Source organism: Ictalurus punctatus, chromosome 8 (assembly GCF_001660625.3).
Source record: "Ictalurus punctatus breed USDA103 chromosome 8, Coco_2.0, whole genome shotgun sequence".
Classification (NCBI taxonomy): Eukaryota; Metazoa; Chordata; class Actinopteri; order Siluriformes; family Ictaluridae; genus Ictalurus; species Ictalurus punctatus.
This window is the reverse complement of record NC_030423.2, coordinates 11,203,757-11,225,211: the sequence shown is the minus strand read 5'-3', so window position 1 is coordinate 11,225,211 and position 21,455 is coordinate 11,203,757. Positions and strand designations below refer to the sequence as shown.

The window sequence follows — 21,455 nt, the reverse complement described above, 5'->3', positions numbered from 1 at the left end:
CAGTAACACTGCGGCTGATGTCCGGACTTGTAACTACATTTCAGAGCAGCTCGGCTTTTGTTCGCGAGTTACTTTAAGCCCAGGAAAGACAGAGGAGCCGTATTCATGCACTTACACCGAGGAAAATGATCATCTGTGCGCAAAAGATGGATTATCGCTTTGGATCTCAGTGCCAGCGTGTCCGGAGTCAGGTAGACAGATCTGCTGCGTTATATTGTTCAGAATAACATTTTCTCTAAACGGTTATTTTCCCCTGATCTGCAGCTCAGCAAAGCTAAATGCATGTCGTTGCAAAGTCCCTTTGAAAGTTAACATCATAATTAAAGCATACAATCCCATTAATCAGCTCATTCAGGCATCCTTTTATCATTTTAAAACTAAACGTGTATGTTTCTTTAAAAGCCCGACTGGTTATATTTTAGCTGCTTTTTCTGTAGAGCGTCACCCCACAGTGAATACATTTATCCACACAACTAACCCTGTCTGCACTCTCAACTCCTTTTAACAACACCAACAACAAAAAAAAAAACATTCTGAATACATGGCTTGCTGTGACAAAATGTAGGTAACTTGGTCTGTCTGGCTATTGTTAGTTAGCTGGTGTGAGCTAACTTAGCTCGTAGCAGTTAAACCTAAAACTTCCCTTGACCATAGACTTGAGGGGACGTTTGTGTTTAAGTTAGCTAACTAATTCAAACTAGTAAATCTCCTATTCGTGTCTACTTGGCATTGCATTGTTAGTTTTTTTTTTATTTATTAATTTTTTTAAATTATTATTATTATATTTTTTTTTAGGTTTGCGCATCGTTGAATTGGTCATGCGTACTGTTGTAATACTGGTCTAGTTTAACATGAACACCAGATCTTTCTGTCTAGTGTTGGTCTTGGCTGTTTTCTGGGGCGCAAGCTGAAAGATGGCTAATCTTTTTGTTCACTGTGGTGCACAGAAAGGCGCACTGTATAGCTACTATTAATGCTTTAGTACATGTGTACATGTACGTGAGTTGTGCATCGTGTTTTGCATTTTATCTGCATATGCAAAACTGAAAACGCGTGCGGAAGTGTCCCCTTTAGATATATATATATATATATATATATTTTTTTTTATTGCTCGAAATTTCGACAGTCCTGCTGTAGCATGCACATAATATACATAAAGCGATGAAAAGCAGAGCTAGATTATATTTCATTTGCGTTTAAGAGTGTTCCAGAAATGTAGAAAATGACCTCTACGTCAAGACACTTGTGTGAAGAGTAATGTCGTTTCTGTAGTTTGAATGAACATTGGCCTTATCCGAGGCTGTCCTGGACAATTCATTTAGAGCTGGGGGGGGGGGAGGAAGCAAGCTGTCTGTCCAGACCAAAAACCCCATTAAAAACTGACGAAATACCGCTGTGACATTTCTCCGTGCTGTATTCCGTGTGTTTAGCTTCATAATGGTGTGTTATGCGGCCCTTTTTTTGTTAGCATTTGTGTGCTGTGATGCTGATGCACTGCCAATCAAAGTTGTTTTTCTCCTCTGCTATCTGCAGTTCCGCCTCTGGCCATTAGAGGGCGCTGCGCACAGAAAACTGCTTCAGTATCGTAAGGAACAATGGATGTACTGGGCTCTCTTTTTTTCTTTTTTTTTTCTTCTTTTTTTTTTTTCTTTTTTTAAAATTATTTATTTTTCAGCTATCATCAGTAATTTTCCTTTACATGTCCCGTTTAGAAGGTTTTTCAGGTATAATGCACTTTATAGACACCTGTTTTGTTATCGTTACAATATACGTTCACAACAGTGGCATTAAAACCGAGTGAAGAAGAGCATTAAATTGCATCATTATAAGAGACGTCATTTTTTTTTTCTTCCTTTTTGTGAGGTCATGTATTTCTTTGTATAAATTCTATTGTAGTGCAGACTGTACAGAAGATTAAAGACTGATAGCATGTACACTTGGGGCTTTGAAAATGTCTTTTCTATTGGATGACTCAACATGTATTTCAGTCTTTCAGACGCTGTTATTTTATATATTGTTTTTAAGCAATCGCTACAGTGCAGTATTAAGGCATGATTAGGAAACCATCTAGTAATTAGATTTTCATTCATACTGTATTAAAAAAAAAAAGAGAAATCCCCAAATAACTACTGTACACACATTGCGGAATTATTTGGGTATTTGTACTCATTGTTACTTCGTTTAAACTGCTGTGTCGTGTTGTATTTTATGGTCGTGTTTGACTGCATGTGTGTGTCCATGTTAAAAGTATCCCAACTGTCCCTGTCTCTGTTTGGTGTGTGTGTGTGTGTGTGTGTGTGTGTGTGTGTGTGTGTGTGTGTGTTACTGTCTTGGGTTTCGTCTAACCCCCTGAACGCTGCAGCTGGTTGTTTTGTTCTCCTCCCTGGCTTCAGGGTGCTAAACCAAAAAAGTAATTCAGCTGTAGCAAGAAGGATTTTTGGTTTTTTTTTTTTTTTTTTTTTTTTTATTTTTTTTTTTTTTATTTTTTTTTTTGGTAACAGCACCAGGGACACATAAGCATGACAAGGACAGACCCCTCCCGGCACTCTGAGAAGGCAGATTGATTCTCACCCAACTCTTATTTTGTCCCGACACACTCGCTACCTTGTTTAGATGATTTGGGTTGTTACTTAATTATTGTCCTCTAAATATGTCTCTCATGTCTTCTGTTCAATAGCCTCGTTTCCACACAACGGTTCAGAGCACTTTATCTTTAGGCCTCTCTGAAGTCAATGTGTTCACAGCTCTACTGCTTCAATCACTTTTTTTTTTTTTTTTTTTTTTTTTTTTTTTTTCTTTTTTTCTTTTTTTTTTTGTCTTTCAAATTCTGCCAAGCACCATTTTATCCCTCACATTCGCAATGGATGTAGCTCTATGAGCTGGTTATAGACTAAATGCAGAACTTTTTTTTTCTTCCATTGGGCATTTTTCACTTTGTCACATTGCAAGGTACCATTCAAATTGGACACACTTTAAACCTATTCAAATCTGCCCACTCTTCTGGTTTGTCCATGTTAAGTGGGATGTAAACAGCCTCGGATACCAGCTGTACAAGTTGAGGCAGTGTTTGTTTGTCTACGCAAATAAGTCAAATCTTGTGCTCTTAAAAATAACAAGTTATGGATATCACTATTTGATGGAAGTGAGACGTTAGAGGGGGAAAAATCTAAAGTGCGCTATTGGGTGAATTCTGGATTCTCTTAATGTAAATGTGAAAGCACCAACTTCACATTTGCCTTTGACTGAACTTTTAAAGGGACTTGCCAGGAGGATGTATGACTAGCTTCCTGTTTCATGTTGAGTGTCGGTAAGGGCATGTCTGTGCAGGTTTATAGCTGACCAGACCGGGTCACTTGTTCAGTCCAAACAGTGACATTTGACACTAAAGCACATCTGTTTATCTGTTCACTCTTACCATTTTGAGTTTTTTCTTCTTTTTTTTTTTTTTTTTTTCTTTATTCACTTTAGGCAAGAGTGTTAGTAATCCAGAAATTTCTCCTTCCAATTTACACACATCATCAAGCAGACACACACAGGATTTGTTTTTTACATGGAGCGGTGGGGTAATGTAGTTATTACAGGTGTATCCCTGAGATAAAATTTTTTAGTCCCTCTTAAATACGTCTTTTCCGTCGTATGGACCTGTAGAAATTACCCCGTGTGTGTATATATGTTTATTATTATTATTATTATTATTATTTAATATTTATTTATTTATTTATGTATGTATGTATGTGTGTGTGTAGCATTTTCTCCAGAAAGCGGTTATTTCGGTCATTTCAGTCTGAAACGAAATCAAAACCAAATAGTGGTTGAGTTTGAACTGCTGAGTAATAAGACCGATGACATTTAAAAGGACTTGAGATAAGTAATGCTCCTGGGGGATTTTGCTAAGTACAGAGTTCTTAGCACAAGCAAAGCTTACATTATGGACATGTAATAGCCACAAACCCTACAGTAAGCACTTACAATATAGGTCAAAGCAGTTACATTTCATTAAACAGATGAGGTGTATGTAGAACACATGGAGCGATGAAACTGTACATATACAGAGATCATTTACTCCATGTGAAGTAATCCTGGGGTTAACACACACATCCGGTGTGAATAGTACTTTATTTCGAAGTCGTTCTGGAGTCGTGTCCCGTCACGATCGTCCAGTTTAGTGTTTCTTTTGTTTATAGTATTTACAGTGATTTGTGTTCTACGCAGTACAGTGGGCTTCACTATTAGGACCTGTGATCGCAGAGCTATTTACCAGGAAAGTGCCCCCTGGAGAGTCCCCGAGAGAGGGACTCTCGTAGCCCCATTAACGGCCAGCTCAGTTATTGGTTTTCAACCCCTCACTTAATAGGAATCTTTGGACACTTGGGGTTGCCATATGTTTTAATTTCAGTTGTGAAGGGGTTTTCCCGAGGGTGCTTACTATTAAGTGTCATGTATCATGTTGCAAGATTTGATACAGTAGCACTCGTTTATGCTTCGCACGTCACGTCGTGCATTGAGAGAACTTCACACACTGCCACATATTCATGTCCGATATTTATCAAAAACTGTTTAATGATTATAGAAAACCTCACTGTTAGTTGGAGTGCTCTGTAAAGTACATCACTTCTCATGCATGCGGGTTTATTTATTTTATTTTTTTGCGCCAATTGTTACAGGATCTGAATTGACGAGGTATCTGTCCCACAAAGCAAACACGCACACAAGTAGGGTTGGGTGATGTATCAATATATTATTGATATCATGATAAATGATTATACGATACCCTTTTCTGAGATATGGTTAGAATGGATGGATGTATATAAATATAGATTATCTATATCTATTAGATGTATAGATGTATGTGTGTGTATATATAATTTAACGTTTTTAATAATTACAAATTAAATGTGTGCTGTTTGTAGATTTATTTATTTAACTCTAATTGTCTTTGCCTTTGTCATCGAAGTCAGTTTAATGTTTTATTTTGTTTGTTATTACTGTTTTTTGTGGACAGTTTTAGCTAAATGTATTGTGGTGCACATCGTGTATCGTAGAAATGTCCTCAAGTATCGTGATATTTTTGTCATCTTGCCCAAGCCCTACACAAGCTTGACCCTCATTCTTTTGTTAAGGAAATTTCCTTTATGACTCAATCCAGGAGTATTTGAACCGTCAACTAGGATCTTCTATCAGATGAGCTTATTTTTATATATATATATATATATATATATATATATATATATATATATATATATATATATATATATATATATATATATATATATATATTATATATAAGTAGACCAGTATAGAAATTTGAGGGAATTTCAGAGAATCACATGAAGCAGTAGGCTCTAGGATGATTATGATAAATAATTTCCATGTAAGAAATTAGAATAACACTAAACGATAATTGTTTTTAGATGAATTAGGTTAAAATCATTTTCAACAGGCCACCGTTTAATAAACCCACCCTGCTGTACACAACTAAACAGCCTGCACTCTGCTTTATTTAGGAAGGCTTTCTATGATCGTACGTCTCACGTTACCGATTCGGGCCGAGTTGTAATTTCTCGGGCATTATTTTAACTGGAATTAATTGATTTAACTTGATGGTCAACAGGTTTGTGTGTTTGCAGTTGGCTTCTGTGTCGTTCCTGAATGGATTCTGTTTACCTGTTTGTTAAATGTGTTAGGAACCCACCAGTTTGTCTTGGGTTTCATAAACTACCTTGCTTTTCTTTGAAAAAGCGCTGACGGACTTCTACGGTCACGATAAGTCTAAACGACGATTACCAGATTCTGTCTTCCTCACATGCTGTGTATCCCTTCTTTTTTTCTTTTTTCTTTTTTTCTTCTTCCATTTTTTTTCTGTCCACAAGCTTGGGGTTGCAGTCTGACCGTCTCTCTGCATGTCTGTGCTCCAGTTTCCAGCAGGAAAACAAACACTGACGCTTTGCAAGCTTTAGGGAGCAATAAGTTGTCACTGGATTGACGGAGTTCACCGTATTAAAAGTCTTTCAGGGCTTTATTCGAGAATTCTGCATGAATACTCAGCTGCGGGTGTACGAGGTTTGCCAGCATTTCTGTGAACGTAAGCGGTTCAATGTAGAGTCTGTAAACCTGGCTTGTGATAAACACAACCTTTTTTTTTTTTTTTTATTAAAAGCATGGAAGCAGAAAATCCAAACATTCAGGAAAGCAGCATCAGCTGTAGTGACTGGCTCATGACGACGCGTTCACACAGGTGCATGCCGATCGGCACGTTTATCTCTGTAGTGTCAAAGCCCGTTCTTTACGGATGCACTCCTAATCGATTACGTCAGTTGATGCTGATTCACAGGAAAGCAAATATCTGGTTAAATATTTGAAATATGGAGTCATCATTTTTCCTTTGCACCATTCAGACATCTGGAGTGTCACCTGGACACCTGCACCTCGGCGTGTTGACACACAAAACCTGCCCTGGCCCACATTGCTTGATTAACACACAGTTTGTTGAGGGAGATGTACAGAGGTGGGATTTACTATAAACTTGTAGACTAAGGCTCTGTTTACACGAGTGCGTTTTTATTTTTAAAATGAAAACGATCCTCGTCCACACTGGCGTTTCCGCCGTGTTTCAGAAACGATCTCCGTCCACACTACACGACCGAAACCGCATGTCGCATGACCATTCATGCACACTGGGCATGCGCTTACAAGTGTAAACAGGAAGTTGGTTGCTAGTCCAAAACCGGGGGTCCATGTAGGGCTTACACAGCTCGAAATGAGATTTGTTGCTAGTTTCTCTAATCATAGCTCGCCTCTTGCGCATGTTAGCTGCTGCAGTATTATAAAATACAGAATTTAACTGGACAGTGGTTGCTAAGAATGACAACAAAGCCAGCAAAGCTCGCGGTTCAGTTTCCGTGTTGTTGTGTATACGATCAAGGTAGTGTAATGGTCATATGGTAGGGGCGTGACGAATCGGAAGGATACGCAGTCATCCAGAAGACCTAATCAGGGGGCGAATGTGGGAAGCCACGTCTTCGGCGTTTTCGAGGGTTGAAAACGCCGGAGTAGTGTAGACGACAGACGTAACCGTAGCGAAAGTTATGCGTTTTTTAAAAAAACGAAAAGGCACTGTGTAAACAGGGTGTAAGATCTGCTCCTCTAAAGCGTCACTGCTTTGTTGCTTGTTGTCTCTTGTGCAGGGATGCCATTTTGCTCTTATCTATCCAACTGCTATCCCAGCTGTCTCACTCAGATATTTATAACTGCCTGATTCTAGTGACTCGGCCTCTGCTGTATGGAGTGGGGGAACATCAGCACTCACTTGGCCGTCCGTACACTAGTCTAATGCACTGGTGCGGCTTAGTACTCGGGAGTTTGGAATTTGCACTGCTTAATGAGATTTACACCTGGCCTCTGTAAATTCCTTCACAACGACTGTGCACGCACGCAGAGTTAGTGTATTGAAAATCGAAAGCAGTAGGTTATATATCCTAGTCATATATTGCCCTGGGGGGGTTTGGGAACTGCCCACCGAACGTTTTCCACACGTCACAAAAGCGGTTACTGTTTTTGGATTGTGTTTCATCATATTTCGTATTCATACTAGCTAATAATGTCTGCGTGTGCTGCAGTCCTGTTCTAACGCGTCGATCTGCATACACAAGTGTGTGGCGTGAAAGTCACCAAGCTGTCAAGCAAGTAATAGATTTTTTTTTTTTGGTTTATTTCCTTATAAGTATTAAGTCATTTAGCTCCACTCACTAGAACAACAAAACCATGATCAGTCATGGATCTCTTTATTTCCTTAGTATGTTTGACATGTTTTGAACTGATAAAGGTAGAAAATTTGAAACAACTGTAAAATAGTTGTTTTATAGCATGCCGGTTGGTGCTGCTTTTCTCTTTTTAAGTCGCTGAATAATCTGCTTTTAAGGGATTAGATTCATTTGTAGTTTAGCCACTTACTTTAGTTTGTCTGTTGAAGATTCATCTGTAATAGGGGTAAGCCGCGATTTCAAATAAATATTCTTTCCGTTAGATGAAGTAATTCTGCCTTGCTGTTTTCTTACCTGCCCACTTGCCTAAGATCTTAGAGTTAACATTAGTTGTGTAGGACCGTCCTCAATTAACGCCACAAATTGATTCGTGTATTGTAGCTTGGCACCGATTTAAGGTTTGGATGAAACCTTACCAACTATTTTAGCACAAATTATGCATGGGGAAAAAAGTCAAACTACTCGAATGTGGTGGTGTTGCTTTTTTTTTTCTTCTCTGATGGCTTTTATGTATGGAAACTTTTGGGACACCCTGTACTAACACCCAGATAATGTAATAAAACCACTAAGAAATTAACACTTTTTTAAAAAAAAAAATTTTTATTTATATTTTGTACATCCTATATGATTTATTATAATATATTATAATTTAATATAATGTAGTCTTTAAGAATGCTTTTGACAAAAGAAAAATGTATTGAAATCATTCTCATGGCTGGATCGGGAAGCTGGACTTTCGAACAAGTTCAAATAGACTGAAGTGTTGCGGCCCGACCGAGAAGAGGACATCCACGAGCGTCCTCTGACGAAGACGCAACCGACGTGGTGCTGGCAAACACAGTCCCCCGTGAATGAAGACTTTTGTGACACCCTGCAGTGTGTATTATGAATACAGGGCTTGTTCCATCAACAACTGTAGAACAAATCCAGATAGTAATTAATCCGTGTGTGTGTGACTGACCTGATGAAGACTAGTTTGGGAAGAGTTGGGAAGAAGAACTTATTTGCCGAGAGTTGAATCATCCTTTTGGTTTACCGGGAACAGCTCGATCAACTACTATGACTCAGTTCTCTATAAACCATGCTGCAAGACCATGCAAGAGAAAATACGTGATGGCATACATGTGTGAGTTTTGTCAGAAGCTGTGCTGCTCTCCCCCCCCCCCCCCTCCCCCGTGTGTAACTGACCTCCTTCCTACCATGACTGCCTGTCAGCCTGGCCTGCTGAGCAGCGGTTTACTCGAAGGAATAACTGCTGCCAGCACTGCTGTGCTTTTGGCACGGAGCCATTTGGCTATGGGAGGCCTTGCTCTCCTGTTTCCCATACCAGGAAAGAGAGGCATGACCCATTTTTAGTTTCAGTAATAATAACTTGTATAACAACTGTTGAAGTAGTTTTCATAAATGAAGCTGGTTTGTCTTGGGGAATTTTTATAGAGGGATATTCTATCGTGAAAGTTTCACTTCTGTATAATTCTTCTTTCTAGCCATTTCAGTTTTCTTTGGTGCTGTCTATTTACTCCTTGTCTTTAGGTGTGTGTGTGTGTGTGTGTGTACATTTCTGTGTTCATGTATACACCGATAACCTGAACGAGGTGTTCCAGGGCAAATTTCTCTCCTCCCTTCATTCAAGAACAAAGCTTACCGTCTAATAGACCCATCTAAGAGTCAAACCCTGCTCTTCAACTCTCACATAATCAAGAATGTTTGTCAAACACTGACTTTGCTGAGCACTGCTGTAATTACATGTTTTTGACTTGAAGTTTAAAGACCTAATGATTTTAGCCAAGCAAATTCTGTCTGTTGCTGGTTTCAGCCGGACGCCAGTCTGGCTTTTATCCCAAAGATTAAAAACTTCAGACTAGCAGGCCTCTCTCACTGCGGAATATTTTTCTGTCTGCCTGCATGCCTCCAGGACGCTCTGCCGAGTCCTTCTTTGTTCTTTTTCTCCCTCTTTCCTTTTTTTTTTTTTTTTTTTTGGCTGAGGAATTATTTAGAGTTCTGCTGGTAGGGTTGTTGGTATTTTCATTCACCCGCTTTATTTTTATTTGTATTTATTTTTAGAAAGAGTCTGAGGAGTTTAGCTGATTCAAGCTTTTTAGCCATGGTGGTGTTGTAGCCCGTTGTCATGTCAGTGTTTGATTTAAAGTTCTGCATCAATCGGGAAAATACAGTATACTGAATATGAACTGATCGTTAGTCAATTTTGGGTTGTTGGGGTTTTTTTTTTTTTTTTTCTTCCATATCGTATAGCGAAATGCCAACACAGGAAATGAATTAATCACATCAAAAACAACTTTTTACAAATGTGTCAAAAGCATTTTACTAATCATGTCCGACGTGCTATCTCGTGGTCTTCTCTGTACAGGTGATGAAGGTGAGCTCTGATAAGGACGGTTCCTCTCCGTTGTGCATGAAGGCTCTGGCCAACAGGGGGCGCCTGGATACGGTATCACAGCAAATGGCCTCCCATCCGCAGTATTTAGAGAGCTTCCTGCGCACACAGCACTACATCCTTAACATGGACGGCCCTCTGCCCCATCACTACCGCCACTACATAGCCATCATGGTAAGCGTGCCTTTAGATGACTGCACATGCTTTATATTTAAGGGAGGAAATGGGTCACTACGTCGCTCTATAAGGCAGGGCAAGTAAAAATGATTGGCGTGTGTTGATGGAACATGAATCCGGACTAGAACAAGAAGATGGTATGTAAACAGGATAACTGTAGACGAAACCACTAGCAACATGCAGAATGTGTAGTAGTAGTAGTAAGAAGAAGAAGGTGCCTGGACTTTTACCGTCTTCAGTTAAACTTCAAGTCCTGTCTCTTTGGCATATTGAGATCATCCATTTGCAATGACATGTGGCAAAACCTGCCCCCCCCCTTTCAGGCTGCAGCACGACATCACTGCAGCTACCTTGTGTCTCTGCATTCGGCTGTGTTCCTGCGGGTGGGGGGAGACCCGGTGTGGCTGCAAGGGCTGGAGTCTGCACCACCTCGCCTCCAGCAGCTCGACCACATAAACAAAGTGCTCGCTCACCAGCCCTGGCTCACTGCTCGCTCCCACATTCAGGTACAGTGGACAAAACTACAGTACTCACTATTACACACGTTACCTGGCTGCTACCACAATAACTGCTATGTCCATATTTGATATAAGCTAATCTGCTGAATACTCAGTCATAGCATGTTCTGTTTACATTTATACCATTTTTAAATGATCTTGTTACTCCTTGGCACCTATCTTCTGCACTACCTGTTATATCAGACACTATCTCACTAAAACTGTGTACTGGTCGGCGCTACACTGTCACTTACTGTGTCTTGTGTCCTGATTGAGTAGTATTGTACTGTCCTGTGTTTTTTAGCGCACGTCTGCACGTGCACTTTGTGTAGAATGTTTGCAGATCTTTAGTTCTGTGTTGTCTCATGTGGTTTGTGTGGTGTTTTATGTAGCATCATGGTCCTTGAGGAACATTGTTTCGTTTCACCGTGTACTGTACCAGCTATGTATGCTTGAAATGACAATAAAACCACTTGAACTTGAAAAGCAATGTTCCAATACCAAAGCAAGGGCACTTTGCATCGTGTGTACTAAAAAGGGTCCTGACGTGTGTAAATTGTACATTTCTGTATATTAGAGCTGATGATTTAGTATTGTATTGCGCACAAAGAGAAGAAGCTGAGATCTGTTCCCGAAAGCCGTGCTATGTGATGGTTGTGCTGATCTGGGACTCGTGGTGTCTTTGCAGGCTTTGCTGAAGTCAGGTGAGCAGTGCTGGTCTCTGGCTGAGCTGGTGCAGGCCGTAGTTCTGCTGGCTCACTGCCACGCGCTCTGCAGCTTCGTTTTTGGCTCCGAACAGGACACACAACCCGTCCCGAGAGCGCCACACGGAACGCCCCCAGGCTACTGCCTCTGTGATGCTGCCAATGGCAACGCCACCTTCCCACCTCGTAGGAGGGTAAGTGCTTAAAGTGCTCATCTCACCCATGCACAGCTTTCTGTTCTTAACATGATTGAGTAGCTCTGTCGTTTCACATTCGGTCTTTAAACATTTCTATATTGGAGATTTTTTTTTTTTTTTTTTTTTTTTTTACTCACATGTTTGTAACCAACAAAGGGAATAATTAAAAAAAATTTTTTAGTACATCCCTGCACCTCAATTCGCATACTATCCATCCTAAATAGTGACTCAGATTAGACCTACTGTGTCTCAAATCATAGTATGTTGAAGGCCATGATCTCTACAGCATCGGTATCAACATATCCATGGTTGAACATTTTGTGTGATTTAGTAAATATTTATACCTCGCGGTTTTTGACACCTTGCTTCAGTGATACGGGAATCCACCTGTAAACTTTCTCAGATAAAGCAGCAGTCAGACCGAATGCCAATAATATTCAGCAGGCAGAAAAGTCAATTCACTGAAGGGGAAATGAAGCAGGATGTGAAAGACGCACACTTCCTTTTGGCAGCACTTGCTTTCCCTTTGCACGATCTCTATCTAAGTGACATTTGACTCAATTCATGAGTCTTCTGAGGCAATAAAAACCAGTAAGGTAGAACTTTTTCTTGTTAGCAGTGTTTTGGGAGAATGCAGACTTTTAGAAAATGTACGGACATTCGGTATGAAAACACACTCCGTTGTTTTTTATGCTTTTTGCACATAGAGTTGCGTTTTTTTTCTCTTTTTATAATACAGTTAACTTGGTATATTAAAAAAAATTGCTCGATAAAATGAATACTAAAAGTGTGAAATGGTTTTAATCTGTAATGTCTGGAAGGGAAAAGAACTCAAGCCCTAACCAAGTGCTGGACATCCTTTAGTAGTGAGGAGAAGATTCAGTACCTCCCATGAAACCTTATTTGTGTGTGTGTGTGGTTTTATAATCAATGGTTAATGTGCATAATGGTGTTTTTTGTTCACTCTCTCTCGTACAGTCTCTAGACTCGAGCTGTGACATGGCATGCCTACGAGAAGGAATCCACAAATCCCAGGAGGAGAAAGAAAGAAAAGGACACGCAGTCCTTCAGTCTTACACCCTCCTGCATATAGGTAAGCTGTGTTGTGGTGCATCATCAAACATGCCAGAGGAATGTTCTCGCGTTCCTGTCCGTCTCTGACCCATACTTGTCCCCTTCCGCTTTACTGCTTTAGACATGGACGAGGAGGAAGAAGAAGAGACGATGTGTTCCACGGATCCCTCCCGCTTTGTCAAGGACCCTGATTTCGGCTACCAGGAATTTTCCCGGCAGGAGGAAGACCATTTCCAAGTATTGCGGGTGCAGGTGAGGACCGTGCCACCGTGTTAGATTGTAAAATGGCAGCTGCTCAGTCACATGTTGTACCCTTGTTGGCAATTCTACACTTCATCTTCCCTGGAGACCATGTACTCTGTACTCAAAGGTCAACTGGATTGTTTATCACTTTGGATTTATTTGACTGATCCGAAATACTGCTAGGATGTTCCGGTGTGGTTTTACTTAGAGGAAGATGAAGCGTGTGGTGTTCACAGAATTCCGCCTCGGCAGAGTTCATTCCGTTTGTTTTGTGCATGTGTAGGACTACTCGTGGGAGGACCATGGTTTCTCTTTGGTAAACCGCCTCTACTCGGACATCGGGCACCTGCTAGACGAGCGGTTCCGCAGCGTGGCCTCGTTACCGTCCCCTCGCAATCCTGACCTTAAGAGAGCCATCTGGAACTACATCCATTGCAGCTATGGAATTAGGTATGACGAGTGTACATCTTTTGTTTATTTCCTACTCAGCGATGCCTACAGCCTCTCTTTCAGGGCTACGTACGTGATTTTCTTTCTTTTTTTATGCTCTGGAAAATATGCAGTGAATATTTATTTTTATTATTTATTTATTATTATTATTATCATTTTATTTTTTTTATCTCTCTCCCCCCCCCCCCCCCCCCCCCCTTGCAATATGATCTACAGTTCCTCGTGAAACAGATCAGTATTTCCAAATGATGATATCTGTGGGTTGGAGTATAAGGCATAAAACCTACCACTGCTGTAATATAATGTAGTGCTCTGTAGAATAGTTGCAATTTAATGGAAAAACAAATAAAATGAAGAATAATAATGTGTGTTTCAACAGGTATGATGATTATGATTATGGAGAAGTGAACCAGCTGCTGGATCGCGGACTGAAGCTTTATATTAAGGCTGTGGCCTGCTATCCTGACTCCACTAAGAACCTTCTGTGCCCTCTGCCTTTGGTTTCTCTCAAAGCCTCAGAAAAGGTAGGCTTGACGGAATCAGATTTTTGTTTGCCAGTACTATTTATACCACAGTGCTCTTGAATTCGCCAATCTAATCGATTTAATGTCCTGTAACAGCAGCTCTGGTAATAATGCAGGCTGTTTAATTCAAATTACTGTTCATATTAACGTGCTCGTTCTAATACGTTGTCATTTCGGCTGGCAGGCGGCCTACGTGGTAATCTAAAGCCAATAATGAGCGTAACGTGAAAAAAATGACGTGTCGGTCATTTAATACATCATTAATAACTAAAAATTGATCGTTGAAAGATTGCCGTGGTAGAGGAGGAATGATGACCTTCAGGACATGCCGTTATAGGAAAATGATCAGCTTCGGTTGGTCATTATTTTCCTATAACATCAGTCCCTGTCATGTGTTATTACTTAGATGTTACGGTTTGTGTCTGATTTTGTGGAAAAGCTGCTGTCTTTTATTGTCTTGCTAAACTCGGAATCTCTTGATCGATTGATTTTATAAACTGTTGATATTGAAAGAAACATTTGATCTGTTTTGCTCAGGTACATGTGAACCTGCTGGTGATGGAGGCACGGCTGCAGGCTGAGTTGCTCTACGCACTCCGAGCAATCACTCAGTACATGATCGCCTAGGACTGCAAGGCACATGCAGAGAGAAAGAAAGAGGGAGAGAGAGCGGGAGAGAGAAAGAGTTGTCACTTATGGTACAAAAAAAAAAACAAAACAAAACCCTGACTCGGGGCAATGGTGAAAGGAAAAAGACTGAGAGGACTTGTGACTAGCAATATATCTTCTTTTTCCATATCTTTTTTTTTGTTTGTTTGTTTGTTTTTGTTTTAACAAAACAAAATGTTACTAAAGTGTGACTTAAGGTACTGCTGTGAAGGGTCTTCAAGGTGACACCTGAAGACAAACAATCTTTCTTTCTCTGTCTCGCCCTTTTTTGCATGTTGTTCACTTCATTACTTTCTATGACCTCAGCTGTGTACTTTTGTTTGTTTGTGTGTTTTGTGTGTGTTTTCTACTCTTCGGTTTGAATATCGTTCTTTCTAGATTGTTCATGTGCAATTATCTTTATTCTGTTCTTTGTATTGTTGACGTGCTTTGTTTTCATTTGTTTAGTTGATTGGCCTGTTGCTTCCCTGTTGACTGACAGTCGGGAAAAGAGAAGAGAGCGTGTCAATTTCTATTCTAGAGTATTGAACTGTGCAAAAAAAAAAAAAAAGAAAAAAGATGACTCGACCTGTCCCGTAATCGAAGGCGGTGTTTACTGAAGCTGAGACGAACAGACGAACGTTGACGAAGCTCAACGTGTTTTTCCTGAATCTTTCATTTGAATTTAAGCTCTGAACAAGACGACAGACAATATAGGAAAACGTTACGTGGCTGTAACTTTTGTTTTAACGGCACTTTTAAGATTAGATAAAAACGTATTTAGGCTCAAATGTCTACAGCATCTGAGCAGCTTTCTAAAAATAAGTTGTGCTTCAGTTGACTCGGTTTAAAGTGCCAGTTGTGCTGCTGGTTTATCCAGTGTCAGTGTGAATAGTATGGATAACACACACAGCACATTTGTGATCGAGGAGAATCTATCAGCACTTTCAAAACCAATTGGTGCTTTTTTTTTTTTTTTTTTTTTTTTTTTTTTAAATAAATAGGAATTTTACTGCATAAGTTAGCTTATGATGTAGCTTACACTCCACCCAAATTCCCACGTTTAGAAAAAAGCTTAAATTGAATTCATGATTCTTAATGTAGGTCAGTTCTAGTCAAATGAAGGATTTTTTTTTTTTTTTTTTTTTTTTTTTTTTTTTTTTTTTTTTCTTTCCCTGATTTATCTACAAAACCTTTCAGTGATACTTTGCCATCTGGATACTTTATAATGTAAAGAAGGTCAAAGGTCAGGCCTGCTGTGATGCTTCCTGTAACTGACCTGCACAACTTGTTTCCTTGCACTGGACTATTTTGCACAGAACTGCATAAGTGACCTGCATTGCCTCTGAGCAGCTGTAATAGTTATTGGAACAAATGACCCGGTGAGGCCTCTGTTCACTGGTACCACGCTGATGCCATACTTACTGCAAATGTTCTGGTTGTGGAAAAGGCCAAGCGTTACTTGCTAGATAAAGCCATGATAGTATTGAAGTGGTGCAGAAGTGTTGCTCATGTAGGACACGGGAGCAAAGAAACATGGGCGCCAATGTTATTATAATTTTTTTTTTTTTAACTTATTTTTAAACATATTGCATTACCCTGTCACTACGGCTGTGTTCAGACTGGGTGTTGTATTCCCTGTCCAGCCACCCCCCCCCCCCCCCCCCCCCCTCAAATGTGATTGGTCTTCTACATTTTGACAGGATATTGATTGATTGGAACTGAAGGGTTTCTGCATTGCATCCTCGTACGTGTGAGAAGAAATAATCTTAATGAACTTGAGCACCTGTTTAAACATAGCCAGTGATTGAGTTATTGTTGTCGATTTAGTTTTTGTTTTGGAAGGGAAGAGAAAGTGGAGCAAGATGGCCGACTTCAGTGCTGAATCTCATCGGCCTTTTATCAAGTACAGCACTGTGGGACTATCGGAGGGATGACCAGTCGCATATCGGAGAAAAAGAATTTTTCATCTAATGCTGAACTTATGGACTGACTTGTTGGATTTAAGAACTGTGTAGTGGAGAGTCCTCCACTGATGATGGAGATTTATTAAGTGCAGTGCCTTTTACTGATTTAAAGCTAAGGCAACCGTGGACTGCTGTTGATGCTGGAGGCTCGTTTAAAGAGTGCTGGATTCAGCCCTGTTTGGTAGCACGGGCCAAGCTGTTGTCGTCTTCATGCTGCTTCTTCCTGCTCCTTCCCAAGCAGTCAAACAGAATGGGGACAGTGGTTTGCTTCTCACTACTGGCCAAGCTCCAGCACTGTCGAGTTGTTCCACATTTTTATGGCGCTAATGTGCTGTCATTTGCCTGCCATCAGCATGTCCGTATTGGTTTCTTCCTCACTGCCTTCTTCTGTGACATCAAAACATGGCAGTGGACTAATCCCCCATTTGGCTTTCCTTCTGATCCATGGTGGAGTCTGAAAGACTGAACAGGTGTGGCTTTAGCCAAGTTGTTTAATATTTACCACGTAAATGTAGAGATGTTTAAAATAAAAGTAAAAAAATTTAAAAAACACGCAAAAAAATGTCAAAACTAGGAAAATTTAAGCAAAAAAACTTTTCGTTGCCCTGAAATAAGAACTTATTTTTTCTATAAAGAAATGCTATACCACTTGTGTCTGGGTTTTTTTTTTGTTTTGTTTGTTTGTTTGTTTGTTTGTTTTTCCTGATTTCTAATGCACATATTTCATCTGGATGTTTCTGGCTTAAGTTGAGTGTTATTTCTGTGCAAGCTCCTGCAGAGTCAAACCTGTTCTGCACTACTGTGGCAATTGTGCCATCTAGTGCCAGCTGTTTTTTTTGCTCTCCCATTCCCTGAAATGGAAACAGACCATGAATAAATAGAAGCCTTTTAGAATTGGAGGATATTGAGGCAAAGTTGATCACAGGTCCGTCTGTTTTCCTTTCCTTAGTGAATTCAATTCGGTTCTATTTGTGTAGCACTTTTAACAAAGGACATCGTCCCAGAGCAGATTTCCAGAAAAATATATATATATATATATAAACTCGGGAGATAAATTTTGCATTTATGAATGTATCCCTAATGAGAAAACCAGATGCGACAGTGGCAAGGAAAAACTCCCTGAGATGATATGAGCGAGAAATCTTGAGAGGAACCAGACTCAAAAGGGAACCCATCATCATCTGGGTGACACCGGCTATTACAGTTATAAATCATTCCCTTCTTTAACTGTATACTACTGTGTACCAGGAAATTCATTATAGTTTTCACAAAAAGGACTATTCTGCTGCACTTCTCCACTGTTCACTGATGGAGACTTGAGTGCAAAAGTGTTTGTGGCAGTTGAAGTCCTAAACCATCACAGCATAACTGTTCATGTTTTTTTTGTTGTTGTTTTTTTAAAAGTGGTACCATCCTCAATAATCTCAAAAATCAGGACTCTTCCATGTCAAATGTTCTTTCAAAAGCATAGGTAGTGCTTATGGGAATGAGTGAAATCTGTTGGTGCTTTTAAATTTTATTGAAAGCTGCTAAATCCATACTTTGGCCATAGTCTTCAAACTTGGTGATCTCCTCCGCCAGTAGGTCTGTTCCCACCAACAGTATATCGTCCTCAACCACATAGTCGATCTTCAGCTTCTTTATACCGTAACCAACTGGTACCAGTCTGGAGGCATTCCAGAGCAACCCATCGACCTCCTCCATCTTTGCCATGTCTCGTCATCCCAAGATTTGATATCCAACAGGATGGAAGAATTGGCACTGAATGCATGGTGGGTTTTTTTTTATTTTTAAGCTTTTTTTGGGCTGCATATTCTTGGAGTCGCTGCTCCTTGCGGCGCTCTGCCTCTTCGTCCACATCGCCATCCTCTCAGAGAACTTTCGTTCAGCCTCATCATAATGAGGCTTGTCAAACCATATCTTTTCTTGAACCAAGTACTCCACTGCACTCTTTTGCATTTTATTTTTATTTTTTATAATTGAATGAAATGTTTTGTCAGAACAGAACCATAAACACCCATTCAGTAATCTTCTGTCCCTGGATATGTGTTTCTGAATTGGGCATGGTTTTCAACTTACAGTGGCGGGGGGGGAGAATTTGATCCCCTGCTGATTTTGTAGGTTTGCCCACTGACAAAGAAATGATCAGTCTATAATTTTAATGGTAGATTTATTTGAACAGTGAGAGACAGAATAACAACAAAAAAATCCAGAAAAACGCATGCCAAAAATGTTATAAATTGATTTTCATTTTAATGAGGGAAATATGTATTTGACCCCTCTGCAAAACATGACTTTCAGACGTTTCTTGTAGTTGGCCACCAGGTTTGCACACATCTCAGGAGGGATTTTGTCCCACTCCTCTTTGCAGATCTTCTCCAAGTCATTAAGGTTTCGAGGCTGATGTTTGGCAACTCGAACCTTCAGCTCCCTCCACAGATTTTCTATGGGATTAAGGTCTGGAGACTGGCTAGGCCACTCCAGGACCTTAATGTGCTTCTTCTTGAGCCACTCCTTTGTTGCCTTGTCCGTGTGTTTTGGGTCATTGTCATGCTGGAATACCCATCCACGACCCATTTTCAATGCCCTGGCTGAGGGAAGGAGGTTCTCACCCAAGATTTGACGGTACATGGCCCCGTCCATCGTCCCTTTTCATGTGGTGAAGTTGTCCTGTCCCCTTAGCAGAAAAACACCCCCAAAGCATAATGTTTCCACCTCCATGTTTGACGGTGGGGATGGTGTTCTTGGGGTCATAGGCAGCATTCCTCCTCCTCCAAACACGGCAAGTTGAGTTGATGCCAAAGAGCTCCATTTTGGTCTCATCTGACCACAACACTTTCACCCAGTTGTCCTCTGAATCATTCAGATGTTAATTGGCAAACTTCAGACAGGCATGTATATGTGCTTTCTTGAGCAGCGGACCTTGCGGGCGCTGCAGGATTTCAGTCCTTCACGGTGTAGTGTGTTACCAATTGTTGGTGACTATGGTCCCAGCTGCCTTGAGATCATTGACAAGATCCTCCTGTGTAGTTCTGGGCTGATTCCTCACTGTTCTCATGATCAATGCAACTCCACGAGGTGAGATCTTGCATGGAGCCCCAGGACGAGGGAGATTGACAGTTCTTTTGTGTTTCTTCCATTTGCGAATAATCGCACCAACTGTTGTCATCTTCTCACCAAGCTGCTTGGCAATGGTCTTGTAGCCCATTCCAGACTTGTGTAGGTCTACAGTCTTGTCCCTGACATCCTTGGAGAGCTCTTTGGTCTTGGCCATGGTGGAGAGTTTGGAATCTGATTGATTGATTGCTTCTGTGGACAGGTGTCTTTTATACAGGTAACAAGCTGAGATTAGGAGCACTCCCTTTAAGAGTGTGCTCCTAATCTCAGCTCGTTACCTGTATAAAAGACACCTGGGAGCCAGAAATCTTTCTGATTGAGAGCGGGTCAAATACTTATTTCCCTCATTAAAATGCAAATCAATTTTGTAACATTTTTGACATGCGTTTTTCTGGATTTTCTTGTTATTATTCTGTCTCTCACTGTTCAAATAAATCTACCATTAAAATTATAGACTGATCATTTCTTTGTCAGTGGGCAAACGTACAAAATCAGCAGGGGATCAAATACTTTTTAACCTCACTGTAGGTTTCTTCATTTCACACAGATCGAACAATTACTAGTCTACTGACTATTATTTGGTCTTATTTGGTGACCAAAGGTCAGCATGACCTTAATCAAGGATGACAGATTCTGACTGACAGTATCCTTTCTATGTCAAGTGAATTCCACTTCTGTCCTGTTTCCAAATTATTTATTTCCAAAATAATTTGCTGTCTCAATGCAAGACATAGATCTATTTGTTATTTTATATAAAACACCTATACACTTGTTCATGCAGTCACCTAATCAGTCAATCATGTGGCAGCAGTACAATGCATAAAATCATGCAGATACAGGTCAAGAGCTTCCATTGATGTTCACATCAAACATCAGAAGATCAAAGGAGAATGGTCAGACTGGACAGTCAAACTGACAGGAAGGCTACAGTAACTCAAATAACCACTCTTTACAAGTGTGGTGAGCAAAAAAGCATCTGAGAACATGCATGACATCGGACCCTGAGGCAGATGGGTTACTACATCAGTAAACCACATGGGATTCCACCCCTGTCAGCTAAGAACAGGAATCTGAGGCTGCAGTGGGGACAGGCTCACTGAAACTCCCCAGTTGGCTGTAAAAACATCACTTGGTCTGCTGCTGTTGTAGGCCATTCACCTTCAGGTTTAACATGTGTGTTCTGAGATGCTTTTCTGCTCACCGTGATTGTAAACAGCAGTGTTCGTTATTTACGTTACCATCGACTTCCTGTCAGCTCAAATCCGATCATTCTCCTCGGGAGTTCTCTCATCAACAAAGTATTTACGGATCTAATATATAATGTGTAAGTATATACCTATCTAGTATATACAATGTTGTTTTGAAAGTTTGTGAATCCTTTAGAATTTTCTACATTTCTGCATAAATATGACCTAAAACATAACCGCATTTTCAGATTTGTCCTAAAGGTAGATGAAGAGAACTCAATTAAACAAATGAGACAAATATTATACTTGATCATATATTTATTGAGGAAAATGATCCAATATTACACTGTGAGTGGCAAAAGTATCTAGTGTGACCCGCTTGTGCAGGAATAACTGCAGCTAAACATTTCCAGTAACTTTCCTGCACATCGGCTTGGAGGAATTTTAGCTCGTTCCTCAGTACAGGACAGCTTCAGCTCTGGGATTTATTGCGTTTCCTCACATGAACTGTTTGC

General features: G+C 40.2%; 1 protein-coding gene across 3 annotated transcripts; it reads left to right on the top strand.

Moving 5' to 3' along the window:
* sesn4 (sestrin 4) lies at positions 1-17,555 on the top strand. 3 transcript variants are annotated; one of them, XM_017475162.3, is made up of 10 exons: positions 1-191; positions 1,534-1,585; positions 10,129-10,329; positions 10,656-10,838; positions 11,518-11,727; positions 12,709-12,823; positions 12,926-13,056; positions 13,331-13,497; positions 13,877-14,021; positions 14,559-17,555. In XM_017475162.3, the coding sequence occupies exons 3-10, from the start codon at positions 10,132-10,134 to the stop codon at positions 14,646-14,648; spliced, it is 1,239 nt and encodes a 412-aa protein (XP_017330651.1). In that variant the 5' UTR covers positions 1-191; positions 1,534-1,585; positions 10,129-10,131; the 3' UTR covers positions 14,649-17,555. The 3 variants fall into 3 exon arrangements, with proteins under 3 accessions (XP_017330651.1, XP_017330650.1, XP_047013125.1); XM_017475161.3 differs by lacking the exon at positions 1,534-1,585; XM_047157169.2 differs by lacking the exons at positions 1-191; positions 1,534-1,585 and adding an exon at positions 6,162-7,683.
* The last annotated feature ends 3,900 nt before the right edge of the window (positions 17,556-21,455 follow it).